This window comes from Verruconis gallopava (genome assembly GCF_000836295.1).
Source record: "Verruconis gallopava strain CBS 43764 unplaced genomic scaffold supercont1.3, whole genome shotgun sequence".
NCBI lineage: Eukaryota > Fungi > Ascomycota > Dothideomycetes > Venturiales > Sympoventuriaceae > Verruconis > Verruconis gallopava.
Genome location: NW_015622139.1, coordinates 651,751 through 664,521, shown reverse-complemented (window position 1 = coordinate 664,521; position 12,771 = coordinate 651,751). Strand labels below are relative to the sequence as shown.

The 12,771-nt window shown below is 50.1% G+C and overlaps 7 protein-coding genes and 1 non-coding gene across 9 annotated transcripts; 4 read left to right on the top strand and 4 right to left on the bottom strand.

Annotated features, from left to right (window-relative positions):
- Nucleotides 1-18: 18 nt before the first annotated feature.
- PV09_01177 lies at nucleotides 19-118 on the bottom strand. Its single transcript has one exon. It is a non-coding gene; the product is annotated as a tRNA-Arg (tRNA).
- Nucleotides 119-362: 244 nt separating this feature from the next.
- PV09_01176 lies at nucleotides 363-3,245 on the top strand. Of its 2 annotated transcripts, XM_016354024.1 has the most exons (3): nucleotides 363-713; nucleotides 773-1,485; nucleotides 1,537-3,245. In XM_016354024.1, the coding sequence occupies exons 2-3, from the start codon at nucleotides 1,011-1,013 to the stop codon at nucleotides 3,060-3,062; spliced, it is 2,001 nt and encodes a 666-aa protein (XP_016218119.1). In that variant the 5' UTR covers nucleotides 363-713; nucleotides 773-1,010; the 3' UTR covers nucleotides 3,063-3,245. The 2 variants fall into 2 exon arrangements, with proteins under 2 accessions (XP_016218119.1, XP_016218118.1); XM_016354023.1 differs by having other exon boundaries at nucleotides 363-1,485.
- A 3-nt stretch (nucleotides 3,246-3,248) lies between these two features.
- PV09_01175 (uncharacterized protein) lies at nucleotides 3,249-4,441 on the bottom strand. Its single transcript, XM_016354022.1, has 3 exons — nucleotides 3,983-4,441; nucleotides 3,849-3,932; nucleotides 3,249-3,796 (listed from the first exon to the last, which is right to left on the bottom strand). Coding segments are annotated over exons 1-3 (363 nt in total). The 5' UTR covers nucleotides 3,984-4,441; the 3' UTR covers nucleotides 3,249-3,518.
- Nucleotides 4,442-4,675: 234 nt separating this feature from the next.
- Nucleotides 4,676-6,150, top strand: PV09_01174 (uncharacterized protein; the record flags this gene model as incomplete). Its single annotated transcript, XM_016354021.1, has 3 exons — nucleotides 4,676-5,143; nucleotides 5,202-5,506; nucleotides 5,556-6,150. 3 exons carry the CDS (start codon nucleotides 4,676-4,678, stop codon nucleotides 6,148-6,150), a joined length of 1,368 nt encoding a protein of 455 aa, XP_016218116.1.
- Nucleotides 6,151-6,892: 742 nt separating this feature from the next.
- Nucleotides 6,893-7,845, top strand: PV09_01173 (uncharacterized protein; the record flags this gene model as incomplete). The annotated part of the gene is made up of 2 exons (XM_016354020.1): nucleotides 6,893-7,158; nucleotides 7,434-7,845. 2 exons carry the CDS (start codon nucleotides 6,893-6,895, stop codon nucleotides 7,843-7,845), a joined length of 678 nt encoding a protein of 225 aa, XP_016218115.1.
- Nucleotides 7,846-7,940: 95 nt separating this feature from the next.
- On the bottom strand, nucleotides 7,941-9,983 carry PV09_01172 (uncharacterized protein; the record flags this gene model as incomplete). Its single annotated transcript, XM_016354019.1, has 4 exons — nucleotides 7,941-9,079; nucleotides 9,145-9,233; nucleotides 9,293-9,460; nucleotides 9,681-9,983. 4 exons carry the CDS (start codon nucleotides 9,981-9,983, stop codon nucleotides 8,170-8,172), a joined length of 1,470 nt encoding a protein of 489 aa, XP_016218114.1. The 3' UTR covers nucleotides 7,941-8,169.
- Nucleotides 9,578-10,645, top strand: PV09_01171 (uncharacterized protein). Its single transcript, XM_016354018.1, has 2 exons — nucleotides 9,578-10,048; nucleotides 10,107-10,645. Exon 2 carries the CDS (start codon nucleotides 10,116-10,118, stop codon nucleotides 10,443-10,445), a length of 330 nt encoding a protein of 109 aa, XP_016218113.1. The 5' UTR covers nucleotides 9,578-10,048; nucleotides 10,107-10,115; the 3' UTR covers nucleotides 10,446-10,645.
- PV09_01170 (uncharacterized protein) lies at nucleotides 10,074-12,479 on the bottom strand. The gene is made up of 3 exons (XM_016354017.1): nucleotides 10,648-12,479; nucleotides 10,539-10,593; nucleotides 10,074-10,486 (listed from the first exon to the last, which is right to left on the bottom strand). The coding sequence occupies exons 1-3, from the start codon at nucleotides 12,432-12,434 to the stop codon at nucleotides 10,442-10,444; spliced, it is 1,887 nt and encodes a 628-aa protein (XP_016218112.1). The 5' UTR covers nucleotides 12,435-12,479; the 3' UTR covers nucleotides 10,074-10,441.
- Between the last annotated feature and the right edge of the window lie 292 nt (nucleotides 12,480-12,771).

Sequence of the window (12,771 nt, the reverse complement as noted above, 5' to 3'; positions counted from 1 at the left end):
GAAATTGACAAAAAAAACCGACACCGATGGGACTCGAACCCACAATCTTCGCCAGACTCCAACTTCGCTGCGCGGGAAGAAACCGGAAAGCGACGCCTTACCATTAGGCCACGGTGCCAATGAGACGAAGTGCTACTTCGTCTGTGACCATAGGATAGCACATAAGAAGGAGTTTTGCACATTTTGCATTTCAAACTCATCTGTAAAAGGCGGATGTCGAATTTTTTTCTTTACATTTCGAAACAGCTAAGCCGTAACGAGAGATCTTTACGATAAGCTGAGCTTGGCGCGCGGCTCACGTGACGTTTGCCAGCCAAGAAATCTTGCTTTGCTACGTCCGTTGAACCGCTTCGACGTAGAAAGTTGCGAATCCTGCGATAGCGCCTGCTCCGCTTTAATGCGCAATCTGCCCTCAGCCACTACTTCCACTCTGCGTCTTTGATTTTGAATCAAGGCCTAACCTGCTGCTGATTCAGGTTCGTGCGCTGTTGCGCCGACTCCACCGTCGTCCCTACTGCAAGGCAGACGCAGGAACAAGACAATTGACTGTCGGTTCGACTTCTTCAGCAACAAACTTGGTTGCAAAGACTCTAGAGGCTAACACTCTTCTTTAAAAACACACTGACAGGCACGAGCTCGACGTCGATAGCATCAAGATGGGCTCGTCGTCGGAGTCGGAGGGAGAGATAATCGAGTCGCGGGAGCACACCAAGGCAATTACGGGCCCATACATTACCACCAAAGACCGCACCATTGACCGTCGATCCAACAGTGCCACGCCGTCTGCCTCAAGGTCACCGCCGAGGCAGTATTCTCGCCGCGACGATCGCTCACCCTCGCCATATCGCCACTCGCGAGGTGACAAACGCAAGCGAAGTGATAAACCTCTTTACGATGCGCGAGATGCGCACGATCGTCGTCGCTATGACTCTCGCACACGCCGCACGTACCATGACCCGGATGAGCCTAGCGAGTTCGGTGGCTTGCGTAATGGATATAACAGCTTCCGTATGAGTGGAGAGCGCAGGCATGACCGCAAATACAGAGCCTCTTCCCGTGAGAGGGACCGAAGTAGATCGCCATGGCGCCCAGGGAAACCCAGCAGCCGTGACACTCAGCAAAGCAAGAGCAAAGATAAGGCTTCTCGCAATGAAAGTGAAGAACCCCGCAGTCGTGAGTCAAGCAAGCAACCTCCATCTTCGGTAGCGGCGGAAGAGATGACCGAGCCTGAGGCGAAGCGTGTGAAGTTTGACAATGCAGCGAAGCCTCCGGCAGAAGATCCAGTTCCTTTGGTCGACCCAGAACCTTTGGACGAAGAGGCTGAGATAGAACGAAGACGTCGCGAGCGTCAAGCTAAGAGGGAAGCACTCCTGAATAAGACTAAGCCGTCATCTTTGCTCACGCAAGCTTTGAATGTACCTACTCCAGCAGATTCTGTGCCAGCCACCCCGCCAATGGACACACCGTCTCGCGAAAGCCGTGCAGGTCAGTTTATGCAGCCTTTAGAGAGTCGGAAGAGGCTAATGGTCGACGTAGTCACTCCTACTATTTCAAACCCGTCAACACCACGTCATGATTCAGCACCGAACTCACCTCTGCGAGCCGAGGAGCTCGCGAGGCAGCTCGAAGGACTTGGAGATGATGACGGCGAAGAGCAATCAGCAGCTATGTATGACCCAAATATGGACGTCGATGAGGACAGAGCTAGGCACGAAGCGGAGCGTACACGCAATGGGGAACTGCCCGCTGGCGCCTACGATGAAAGAAAAGACAAAGACCGCAAAGATGTCCCTGTAGCAGAACTGACGGAACAAACCAAAGCCCCAAAAATCCCTACAAACGATATGTTTGCTGACGACTCAGACGATGACATGTTCGCCGTGGGAGACAAGCCACTTGAGAGCACGAATGCTGTAAAGCCAGAGCCCATGTCTGCACAAGGCCGTGCTCTGGCCGCTGACTTACACGACAATTGGGATACCCCTGACGGCTTCTACAAGACCATTGTTGGTGAGCTAATCGACCATCGCTATGTTGTGAAAGCAGCTTTGGGTAAAGGCGTCTTCGCGACCGTTATCCGAGCTCAAGACACGCAGTCGAAGAAGCTTGTCGCCATCAAGATCGTCCGCAACAATGAGGCCATGCGTAAGGCAGGCATGAAGGAGATCGACATACTTACCAAACTTGCTCAAGCCGACTTGGATGACCACTTTCACATTGTGCGTTTGCATCGCCATTTCGTCCACAAGAATCATCTTTGCATGGTCTTTGAGAACTTAGGCAGCAATTTACGCGACCTTGTAAAGAGTTACGGTCGAAAGACAGGACTCGAACTACAGGTCGTCAAGTCCTACGCCGTGCAAATGTTCAAGGCTCTTGTACTTCTTCGAAAATGCGAAATTCTGCATGCTGATTTGAAACCCGACAACATCCTGAGCGATGCGGGCACAGGCAAAAAAATCAAAATTGCAGATCTCGGGTCAGCAACTGCGGCCTCTGACAACGAAATTACCCCATACCTTGCCTCTCGCTTCTATCGTGCTCCAGAAGTGATGCTTGGTATTCCACCGCAGTATTCTATCGACATGTGGGCTATTGGCTGTACTCTATTTGAACTCTATACCGATGCCATTCTTTTCGTCGGCAAGTCCAACAATGAAATGCTCAAGGCTATCCAAGAGTGTCGTGGAAAGATATCTAAAAAGGTCATTCGTCGTGGGACTGATGAACTCAAATATGCACACTTCGACGCCAACCTTGAACTCTTCGGCAGTGTTGAGCGTGTTGGCATTCCGCCCAAGGATACAATACGTTGGATCAATTTTGGGAGTCAGCCCGTTCCGGGCAAGGACATTAAGACGAGATTACTGCGCGCAGCAAATAAGAAAGGTACTACAAAAGCAGATCAGCTCAAGGAGCTCGATGATTTTCGCGATTTGCTGGATAAGTGCTTAAAGCTGGATCCAGAGGAGAGAATCACGCCCAGGCAGGCTCTTGCTCACCGATTCTGCAGTGGAAAGTCCACTGCTACAATGACCGGCAAAGCAGGTGGCAGATATTGAAGGGCTACAGCTGTGAGGCAGAGCCAGAACAATGCACTTCACAGATTTAGGGCCGGTTGATTTCAAATATTATGAGCATGGCTAGAGTTCGTATTCATTCCATGCGCATGAGAGAGTGTGTTGAGTCCATAGCATAGCGTATAGATGCTTAACAAACAATACCAGCAACTACATGCCCAGCGATTATGTGGTCGAAATTTCGTTTCTGTTTGCTTATGACATTCGCATGTCACGTGGATCATTCGGTCAAAACGCATCAAAGAAATTCCTTTGAGTTAAAAGGTCAAGCGGAAATCTTGTGGATAGTAGCGGCGTGGCTGCCGACGCAATACCAGAAAACAGCTCGTTGTGTTCAAAAGGGGAATAGAATGAGTAGTTGACCGTATGGTTTAGAGATGGGAAATGATTGGGAAAAGCATAATTGCACGGGCAACTTCGAAACCATTGATGAACAAACTAATCTTCCATGACGGTGCTGTTTTCACAAAAGTACTCATTGACATGCATTGTCGTCTTGAGCAGCAATGCAGCTAGTGCAGCTGCAGGAGTCTTTAAGTTATCTTGGATGTCTTCCGTGCTCGTCAGGTTTCTGTTTAGAAGCCGTTCATCTTCCGCAGCGAGATCAATATCCATAAGATATGCATGATAGTGTATGCCATTCTGGTTCTCGAGCTCGCGCGTGATAACGCGGAAGTTATTAAGCGCCACTGTGGGCCACACCAAGCAGGCGTTGTCTGCAAAGCTTGCGTTGGCGTCGGTCATGCTACAAAGAGATAGGTGCCTTACCGATGATCTGCTGACGGAAATCGACGATATGGATGGGTGCCACATCTCGATTGGTGCTGGGGAATGTGTCGGAAATATGAGCCACTGTACGAATCAATTTCTAGATTGAAGACAAACTTCGCGGGGATGCTCACTGCTGATTCACCAGTCCGTTTCTTGATCCCTTTTGTGTCACCAATGATTCTGGTAACACGCTGTGGGTTTCCAATTTAGATCTCAGGTTGGGAAGCAGTGTTTTGGGGGATCTGGAATTCACCCGAACGGCAAAGTCACGATCAAGGAGAGAGTTTGCAATGTGCGCGTTGGGCAGACCCCCAATGATACACTGCCGAAGCGTGCTACGTCGGCATGAGCATACTTAAGTACTGCTCTGCTTCCATTATTTGGCAAGGAGAGACACGTTGAATCCTGGATCGAGCCAACAAGCATCATGGAAGTCGAATCTGCCTTTAGAGCCTGACGAAGGAATGGTAGGCAATGATTCCAGCACTGCTGAAGAGGTACCTTGGGGGTTACCAGAGACAATAAGAGCACGGCCACGACAGGCTACGCCGCAGTTTCAATTCCAGAGTCGAAGTTCAGGTGAAAGTCAGGCTACGAGACGATGCTCTGTTGTGCAAGGGTGAGGCGGTTTGGGCGCGTGGAATTGACATCATGCTCGGGCGAAATCTTGGCAGCGAGCCGTACGCGTCCGTCGGCAGCCACGGCTCTTGCCAAACCTCGCTCAATAATTATGCGTTCATTTTCGAGAACAGCCTCTCGAGTGTAACACTCTTGGACGCCTCGCATGTTATGCGCGACCGAGAATTCTAAGAAACACTGCCGTCATGCCACAGCCGCCCGCGCATCGATCCCGTGGCTTCGCAAGCGAATGGGAGCCATTGCGAAGTCATAGCGCTCTGCAGCTCGTGGAGTCGAGGATCTCGGGACCATTCAACTTCTTAAACCCTACCCGGGCGCATTTTAAGCATGTGCAGTCCAAAGACGAAGATGATGGCTCCAACGACGAAGTGGAGAACAAGGACGCTGGTCGTGAGATGGCACAGCCATCCAACAAGCAAGCGCCGGCCGCACAGGTCGAGTACCGCTGGACGTCGAGAAATAATCGCAAGGGAAGACATCAACTCGTGACAACTCCCGCCAAGGATCTATCCGAAGCGAAGTACCTCGTCCCTGAGAAAACAAGTTCGCCGAGGATTGTCCTGCGCACGATCGGGAAGATGCTGACACATTATCCGTATTGGGATATCTCATGGCTAGTTGCATTCATATTTACCTGGGGATCTATCATATGGGTAACCAACCCAAAAATATACCGTCATCAACACAAACTGATCTTTTTTTTTTCTGCAGGTCATCAATGCCTTCTTTGTGTGGTTGCCGTTGGAGAAGCCATCGACGGAATTCAAAAATGAAGTTCTCACAGGTGGTGGAATCACGGCCTTTATTGGCGCTACCGTCTTTGAATTAGGCTCTATTTTCCTAATGCTGGAGGCTGTAAACGAAAATCACGAGGGCTGCTTTGGCTGGGCCGTCAAAGAAGTAATTGACGGCAGAAGGAAAATCTTGGACCTCAGGCCAGGTCGTGACACTTGTACCCATCATCATCCAAACAGGAAAAATCTATTTGGAAAAGGCTACACCAACAATCATATGCGGTAAAACGTACAGCATCCCTTGTCGATCAACGCTAATGAAGGATGGCAGCTCTAGTGACGAAGAGAATTCAGTCCCAACAATGGCAAATAAACGAAGTTGGACATGGTGGCCAAGTTGGAACGATTTGAAGACACATTATTTTCACGAGCTTGGCTTCCTCGCATGCTCCGCACAGATGTTCGGGGCTACGATATTCTGGATTTCGGGGTTTACAGCTTTACCGGGCATTTTGAATCACTTGTCTCCCGGGCTTGAGAACGGTATTTACTGGACGCCACAGGTCATCGGCGGCAGTGGATTCATCGTTTCTGGCACGCTTTTCATGATCGAAACGCAAAAGAAGTGGTACATGCCAGCGCTAGACACTCTGGGATGGCACATCGGCTTTTGGAATTTAATCGGAGGTGTCGGGTTTACTCTATGTCCAGCCTTTGGTTACGACACCCGAAGCTGGGCGCAATATCAGGCTAGCTTATCCACGTTCTGGGGTTCTTGGGCATTCTTGATCGGTAGTCTGATCCAACTCTACGAGTCGCTTCAGAAATATCCGGTTGAAGTGGTGAAGAATTTCAACGGAGGCCCTTCAGATCTGCGATTACAGGCTGATCAGGATCAGGGGGGGGAAAAGCAGGCAGCGACCTAAATGCAATGCCCTTTCATGGACCCTGGATTGCAAAACTTGATTATTTTCTAATACCTTTCGATAGTTTGGTGGAGATTGAGAGAGCTTCACGTCCACAGCCGCCCATATCAACACATAGTCGTTGCATGACCACGCGCATAATGATGAAGATACTAGCAGGCTCGAATTGTGGTATATGTAGGGGTGAGCAGGTACTTCTTATTGATGCAGGCATCTTTACACGTCGTATTTGGTTACAGGTGAAGTTTGAATATCTTACCAACAGATGGGGGCTTGAGACAGCTGCGAGCCACATTCCGACCGTTCTAGCCTCCCTGAACAGTCGGTGGACGTTGAAAATCAGGCCGATGAGCTTGGATCAGCACGCAATCACATTATTCATCTTTTGTCTAAGGCACGTAATTATGTGGTATTCGTTATCGGTGAAAGCGTCTTGTCGCGGCCCAGCGTCTAGGCCAACTGCTAGTCCATAACGTTGGGTCTACCAAGATTTATCTCATCCTTACCTGTTTTGAGTGATGTATTCACTTGGACTTCACTTTTTCGTAAGATTGTCAGATACGGAAAGAAAAAAAAATTTATAACAAGCACATAAGGAGCTTGAAACCTCTCCACATACATAAGGCATCCACATTCCACTGACTCCACAGCGCTCCTTAGGCTCAGTACAGTCGCAATTGCAGAAGCCCTTTACAAAACACTTCATATAAGACAAGCGCGCCTCAAATCAATTGCAACCGCGATGCATTCGACTCTTGAAGCGTCATCTAGCAACGAGGTATCGCCACAGACCGTCACAGCGAAGGCACCAGTTACCAAACCAATCATGCTTGCTCACGGTATATTATCGTGCGCCGCATTTGGCTTCTTCTTCCCAGCAGGCAGCATTTTATTGCGCGCTCTCCGTGGCAAGCAGGTGCCACGCATCCACGCGTATTGGCAGACAATGTCATGGATTGTGGCCATCGCAGGTTTTGTCACCGGCGTCTATATGTCGGCTCACGGGGGGTAAGTGCAAGATCCTTCTGACTTTCGCAAATAGCCCTTTCGTGCCTACCTGCAAGATACCGGAGCGAGCGACGAGCAGTCAAGAGCCAGTGCCACGTCGAGCGAGCAAATGAAACTGAGCGACCACAAGTTTTACGGTCGGTAATTTGCGGGACACAAAAGAGCTTTATACTCGGTAGCGAGTTCCAAAGCATTGAACGAAATTCACGAAAACTCAACATTCTTGTTGTTCAGCGGTATGTTTGAATTCCGTCCATGTGTTAACCATTATGCAGTCACGGCACATTCGTTTCTCCAAACGGCCACAAGCAAATCGGCCTTGTCGTCATCATCATAATGACTCTTCAGCCTGTCATTGGCATAATGCACCACATGATCTTCAAAAAATCCGAGAAGAGCACTATTTACGGTTACGTTCACCGCTTCCTCGGTCGCGCTGCACTCATCATGGGTGGCATCAATATCGGTCTCGGTATCCAACTCGGCCACGCTACTCTCCAGCGGACGGTTGCGTACTCTGTCATTACTGCTTTCTTCTTCGGTGCCTACTTCGCTGTCACTTTACTCTTTGGACCTGAGTCAAGGAGGTGGAAGTTCTTAGTTGCTACTGGCACGGCAAGGAATGACAGCTGCAATGACCCTGATCGTTCTCCAAGCAATTCTGGAAAAGGAGGTTATCAACTTTGATTTACCGAGACGGCGGCTCTTACAGCCAGCGGTCTAAACTTCCTTCAAAGTCTAACATGGACTTGCACGATCAATTCACGTAGGGGAATATTAAACTCGAGTCAGCATGTCTTAAAACGGTATATGTATATATAAGCTCACTACATAGCAGACATGTGTTTGCTATGCACGCAAAGACGATGATTGAAATTGGAATGGTGATGAAGTTAATTGGAGGCTGATTCATGGAGCCTTGCAGCGAAAGCGAGCGAGCTTCTCTGCAAGGCCAACTTTGTGTAAGCTAGGGGCTTGCAATAGCGAAGTTGTGGTAAAATGGCGAAAGGATCAAAATTTTTTCAAGAAGCCCATGGCCTTATTCAGAACCTTTTCCACTCCGAAATCATGGGGAGCATATTCCATTCTGCCTCCAGGATATCCATGCACTCCCCCAGGTGCCAGATAGTGTTGCACGTTGTCCACGAGCGGACCCACTTCCCCCATCCAAGGCCCGTCTTGGGTCCACATGACTCTCTGAATCCGTGCTTTTCTGTTCTTCCAGCCGTCATTGGGCCCATCGGCGGCATGAAAGATGGATACGGTGTCGCCGCTTACGTTCAGAAAACAGCCGTGTCCCGGTCCGTAGGGAGAGCCACCACGAGCACGGTTTTTCAGCAGCGGATGGCGCGATTTTCGCCACGACGATGGATTCAGCGGGTCGCCGCCAAGATATTGGAGCGTGTTCACCTTGTAGTCTTTCGTCCATGATCCCGCACAAGAGTAAGCGATGCCAATCCATGACCGACCATCGGGATGAGCGAGTACTTGCGGTCCTTCGTTGATCCCATGGTTGTCGGTCCACTCCCAAGGCTCCTTTGGCTGTGAAATCGAGACAGCTTGCGAGGCAGCCCTCGTTGGCGACGCAAGCTCGATGATGAAGATTTCCTGGATGAGATCGGACACCTGAGGATTGTGAAAGGGCCAGCCGGAGTAGACGAGGTAATTTTTGCCGTTCAAAGGAAAGATCGTGCCGTCAATCGCCCAGTGATCTGGCATTCCCGCAATGGGTCCTAAGAACTCCCAAGGACCAGCTGCAGGGTCGTACTGCGAAGGAGGACCTCCGAGCACGTACATTCGGTGTGATTTGTTGCCATGTTTAGGATCCTCGCAAGAGACATATATGTACCAGCGACCCTCGAGAGCGTGTAATTCAGGAGCCCAGATGCCACTGCTGTAATGGGTGTTCGGTGGCGGCCGCCTTTGGAAACATCAATGATCTTTGATTCGTGATGGGAAAAAGCCCACCGTCTTTCCACTACTCACCACACAACGTGCTTCTGGGAAGATCGACCAAGCTCGAGCAGATTTGGCGACGACCATATCTCAACCTTGTCGCCGCCTGAGGTGAATGTCTACTTGTCGTCAGCTCCCATTCGGCCACGTCTTGCTGGGCATGCAAACAAATACGAACCATGTAATATCGCCCAAGGGCGAAGATCACGTACGGGTCCGGGGTCTCGATATCGGAAATGGTCAGGCAGCAGTTGTTAAAGGCCATTCTGTCCGGTTGATCTTTCTCCTGAGGAGCACAAGCTTGGTACGGACTCTCGCCTCCCTTAGTATAGGTCTCGAACATCCCCTGCATACGTCATCAGATCAGACGGTGTCATGCGTGCTCAGCCTCGTCACGACAGGGATTGTGCGAAACCAAACATGTTTGGCCAAGGTTCCGCCTCCGACTTTTCTTCATGAGATTGTTTTTGTTCAGTGCTTCTGCGTGCACATGACCTCTCCATTCCGGATGTAATTGGGAGTCTTTACAGTCCATGAAAACGCTCGTGGTTGGGACGGCTGCATACCTTCTCACTTTGCTTGACGACAGACCCAGCCTTGCCTTGGTTCCACGTCCACCGCGCGCGAAAAGAATCCGACCGCCTCGACTTCACTTGTGAGGAGTTGCTGGCCTCTTTCGCAAGAATCGGCCGATGGCCACAACCGTCCATGTAGATCATTGCAGGAACGACCACGGCAACAATGATTATGATTATTGTGAAGGTGCTGACGAAGAGTGGTATGGCTCCACATAAGAGCCAATTTCGATGCCGCGGACGGACAGCCCCTTGCATCTCGTCATCCTGAACTTCTGACGAGGCAACATTCATGGCTGCAAAGATCTTATCGACGAGATTGTTGGGAGGAGCGACAACTGGAACACCGAAGGACTCGAGTGAGATGTCTCTTATCACGCAAAACGCACATGCTCATTGCATTGTTAATGAGTATAGTTTGCTGAAATGCTGTGGGCTTGTACCGTTGTTCACGACCAAATAATGCTAGAAAAGTGGAACAGAAACACGATGCCCGAGCCATGGACCAGTATTAGATTTCAATCATCCTTTCTCAGAGCCTATCTGCAAGTACTTTTTCCATGCACTTTCCCCCTGCGTATCCTCAAAAAATGGTTCTCGCCTCGCGGCTTTTGTCTTTATGACATGACCCTCAGAAAGCAACGGGAAGGACTAACTCTGGACAAACCTGGACACAAGTATGTGTTTGTTTCCTTGGGGCTCTGCTATATTATCACAAAGAAGATACGATATTTAAGATTTCCAGTCAGGGTTTAAGTCATAATGTACTTAGGACCTTCACCGCCTTGCGGGGTTGACTGTAAGCGGTCAGTCGTGTGTCACAGTGGAGACGAAAAAAAAGGAACTGACCCAGTTTATATCCTGAGAAGGATCCTTGATGTCGCAAGTCTTGCAATGTATGCAGCTGGGGGAAAGATGGTTAGCAGAGTTATGGCTGTCAAAACTTTGATTCACTCACTTCTGCGAGTTGATCTGAAACCTCACGCCGAGTTCTTTGGACTCGTCTTCCACATACTCATACACACCAGCAGGACAGAATCTGTTCTCAACACCCTTGTACTTTGGCCATTCCATCTGCGCATGTTTTGTCCAGTCCTTGACTTGAAGATGCACAGGTTGGTCCTCCTCGTGATTCGTGCCCGTTCTACTCACTGAGGTTAAGATGTCAAAGCTTATCTTCCCATCTGGCTTTGGATACTCAATTCTCTTGCACTCGTCCGCGCTTTTGGTGGCAGCATGATCGGGCTTCCCGTGCTTGAACGTCCAAGGTGCCTTGCCACGGAGAATAAGCGTGTCCACGCCTGAGTATAGGATGCCGCCGTACAAGCCTAGAGGTGTGTGAAAGGAAGGCCGAATGTTACGAACTTGCTTCAGTTCCTTCCAAATGCTGGATTCGCGTAGCATGTCTTCATAGTCGTACAGGAACACAGAGCCCTCCTCCGAGTCCTTCAAGGCTTTGTATGCCGCCTGAGCTGCGAGCATGCCTGATCGCATAGCATTATGCGTTCCCTTGATCTTTGGCAAATTGACGAACCCAGCTGTGTCGCCAATCAATGCACCGCCTGGAAACGCGCACTTAGGTATCGATTGGAAACCGCCCTCTATGAGCGTTCTTGCTCCATATGAAATGCACTTGCCACCCTCGAGGAATTGCTTGTAGTATGGATGTTGCTTCATCTTCTGAAACTCCTGATATGGCGCAAGCCACGGGTTCTGGTAGTCAAGGCCGACCACAAGACCTATGCTGACTAAATTGTCGCCGAAATGATACATCCAGCCACCGCCGTAGGTGTCATAAGACAACGGGTAGCCCATCGAGTGGACAACGAGACCTGAGTTAAATTTCTCCGGTTGAATTTCCCAAACTTCCTTGATTCCGAGGCCGTACGTCTGGTGTTGACTATCTCGACGTAGATTGAACTTTTTGATGACTTGTTTGCTCAGACTGCCGTGGCACCCTTCAGCGAGCAGAGTAACGCGCGCGTGGAACTCCATTCCACGCTCAAAGTTTTCCTTTGGCTTTCCATCTCTGCCTATACCCAAGTCATTCGTCGCCACTCCAATGACTGAGCCTTCGTTGTTGTAAAGCACCTCGGAAGCAGCAAAACCTGGATATACCTCCACGCCTAGCTCCTCAGCTCTTTCGCCAAGCCACTTCACAAGCTGATTTAAGCTAATGATGTAGTTGCCGTGATTGTTCATCTGCGGTGGCTTAGGCAGCGGTATCGCCATACTCTTGGTCAGGAACTTCATTTTGTCTGTCTTAGCCGGGGTGATGTCTGCGAATCGGTTGGGGTTCTCTTCAGAATTCCAGTCTGGCAAAAGTTCGTTCAACGCCGAGGGTTCCATGACGTTGCCCGAAACTATGTGATCTCCAATTTCGCCTGCCTTCTCTAGCACGAGGACGCGAAAGTCCTCATTGCCTGCTTCATTTGCCAACTGCTTCAACCGTATAGCCGCACTCAAGCCAGCGGGGCCGGCTCCAACGATGCACACGTCGACCTGGTCGGCTTCTCTTTCAACACAGCTCGGATCAAAAGAGTCTTCTGCAGCTTCAGAACGGAATCGCGTCGCGTGCGAGAAAGCTCGTCGCTGACCGGCTATTCGCATAGCTGGTCTGAAGATTTTGGAGCGCGAACACACTGAGGTGCATCTTATGGCGCGCGAAGCTATGCGGAGCTTGTTTGAGGGCGTCAGCAGCGCCGAACTCCGTACAGCTGACGATATACGGGGTAGAGCAGCCATCGCAATGATCCGAAGAGCAATTGATGCAGTAATTTGTTTAGAGGGGAAGGGAGGAAATGTAGATGACGCCGTGCGCTTAGGTACGGCTAGTTGCATTCCATGTGCCCGCCAGTCGGAATTCGCTCGGCTTAAGAATTCCCGCCCGACCATTGGAGAAGGCGCAGTGCGGACAACTTGTACGCACAGGCCCCGCGCTGTTTCCCCGGACGCTTCTTGCACCGCCGTCGAGATAATCAAGCCACGGCCAAAAGACACTGGGATTGAAGAGCTACGACAGCTCTAGGTTCACCGGCAACAAGTCATTTCAGAATAACCACTGGAGGCCTACATATCTATA

Coding starts and splice junctions, on each gene's coding strand:
- PV09_01171 (XM_016354018.1), top strand. CDS start 10,116: ATGCTGTGGGCTTGTACCGTTGTTCACGACCAAATAATGCTAGAAAAG.
- PV09_01175 (XM_016354022.1), bottom strand. Junction 3,797..3,848: donor TTTCCGTCAGCAGATCATCG/GTAAGGCACCTA, acceptor CAAGCTTTGCAG/ACAACGCCTGCTTGGTGTGG.
- PV09_01176 (XM_016354023.1), top strand. CDS start 657: ATGGGCTCGTCGTCGGAGTCGGAGGGAGAGATAATCGAGTCGCGGGAG. Junction 1,486..1,536: donor GTCTCGCGAAAGCCGTGCAG/GTCAGTTTATGC, acceptor TGGTCGACGTAG/TCACTCCTACTATTTCAAAC.
- PV09_01170 (XM_016354017.1), bottom strand. CDS start 12,434: ATGGCTGCTCTACCCCGTATATCGTCAGCTGTACGGAGTTCGGCGCTG. Junction 10,594..10,647: donor TTTCAGATCAACTCGCAGAA/GTGAGTGAATCA, acceptor TCTTTCCCCCAG/CTGCATACATTGCAAGACTT. Junction 10,487..10,538: donor CTTCTCAGGATATAAACTGG/GTCAGTTCCTTT, acceptor GACCGCTTACAG/TCAACCCCGCAAGGCGGTGA.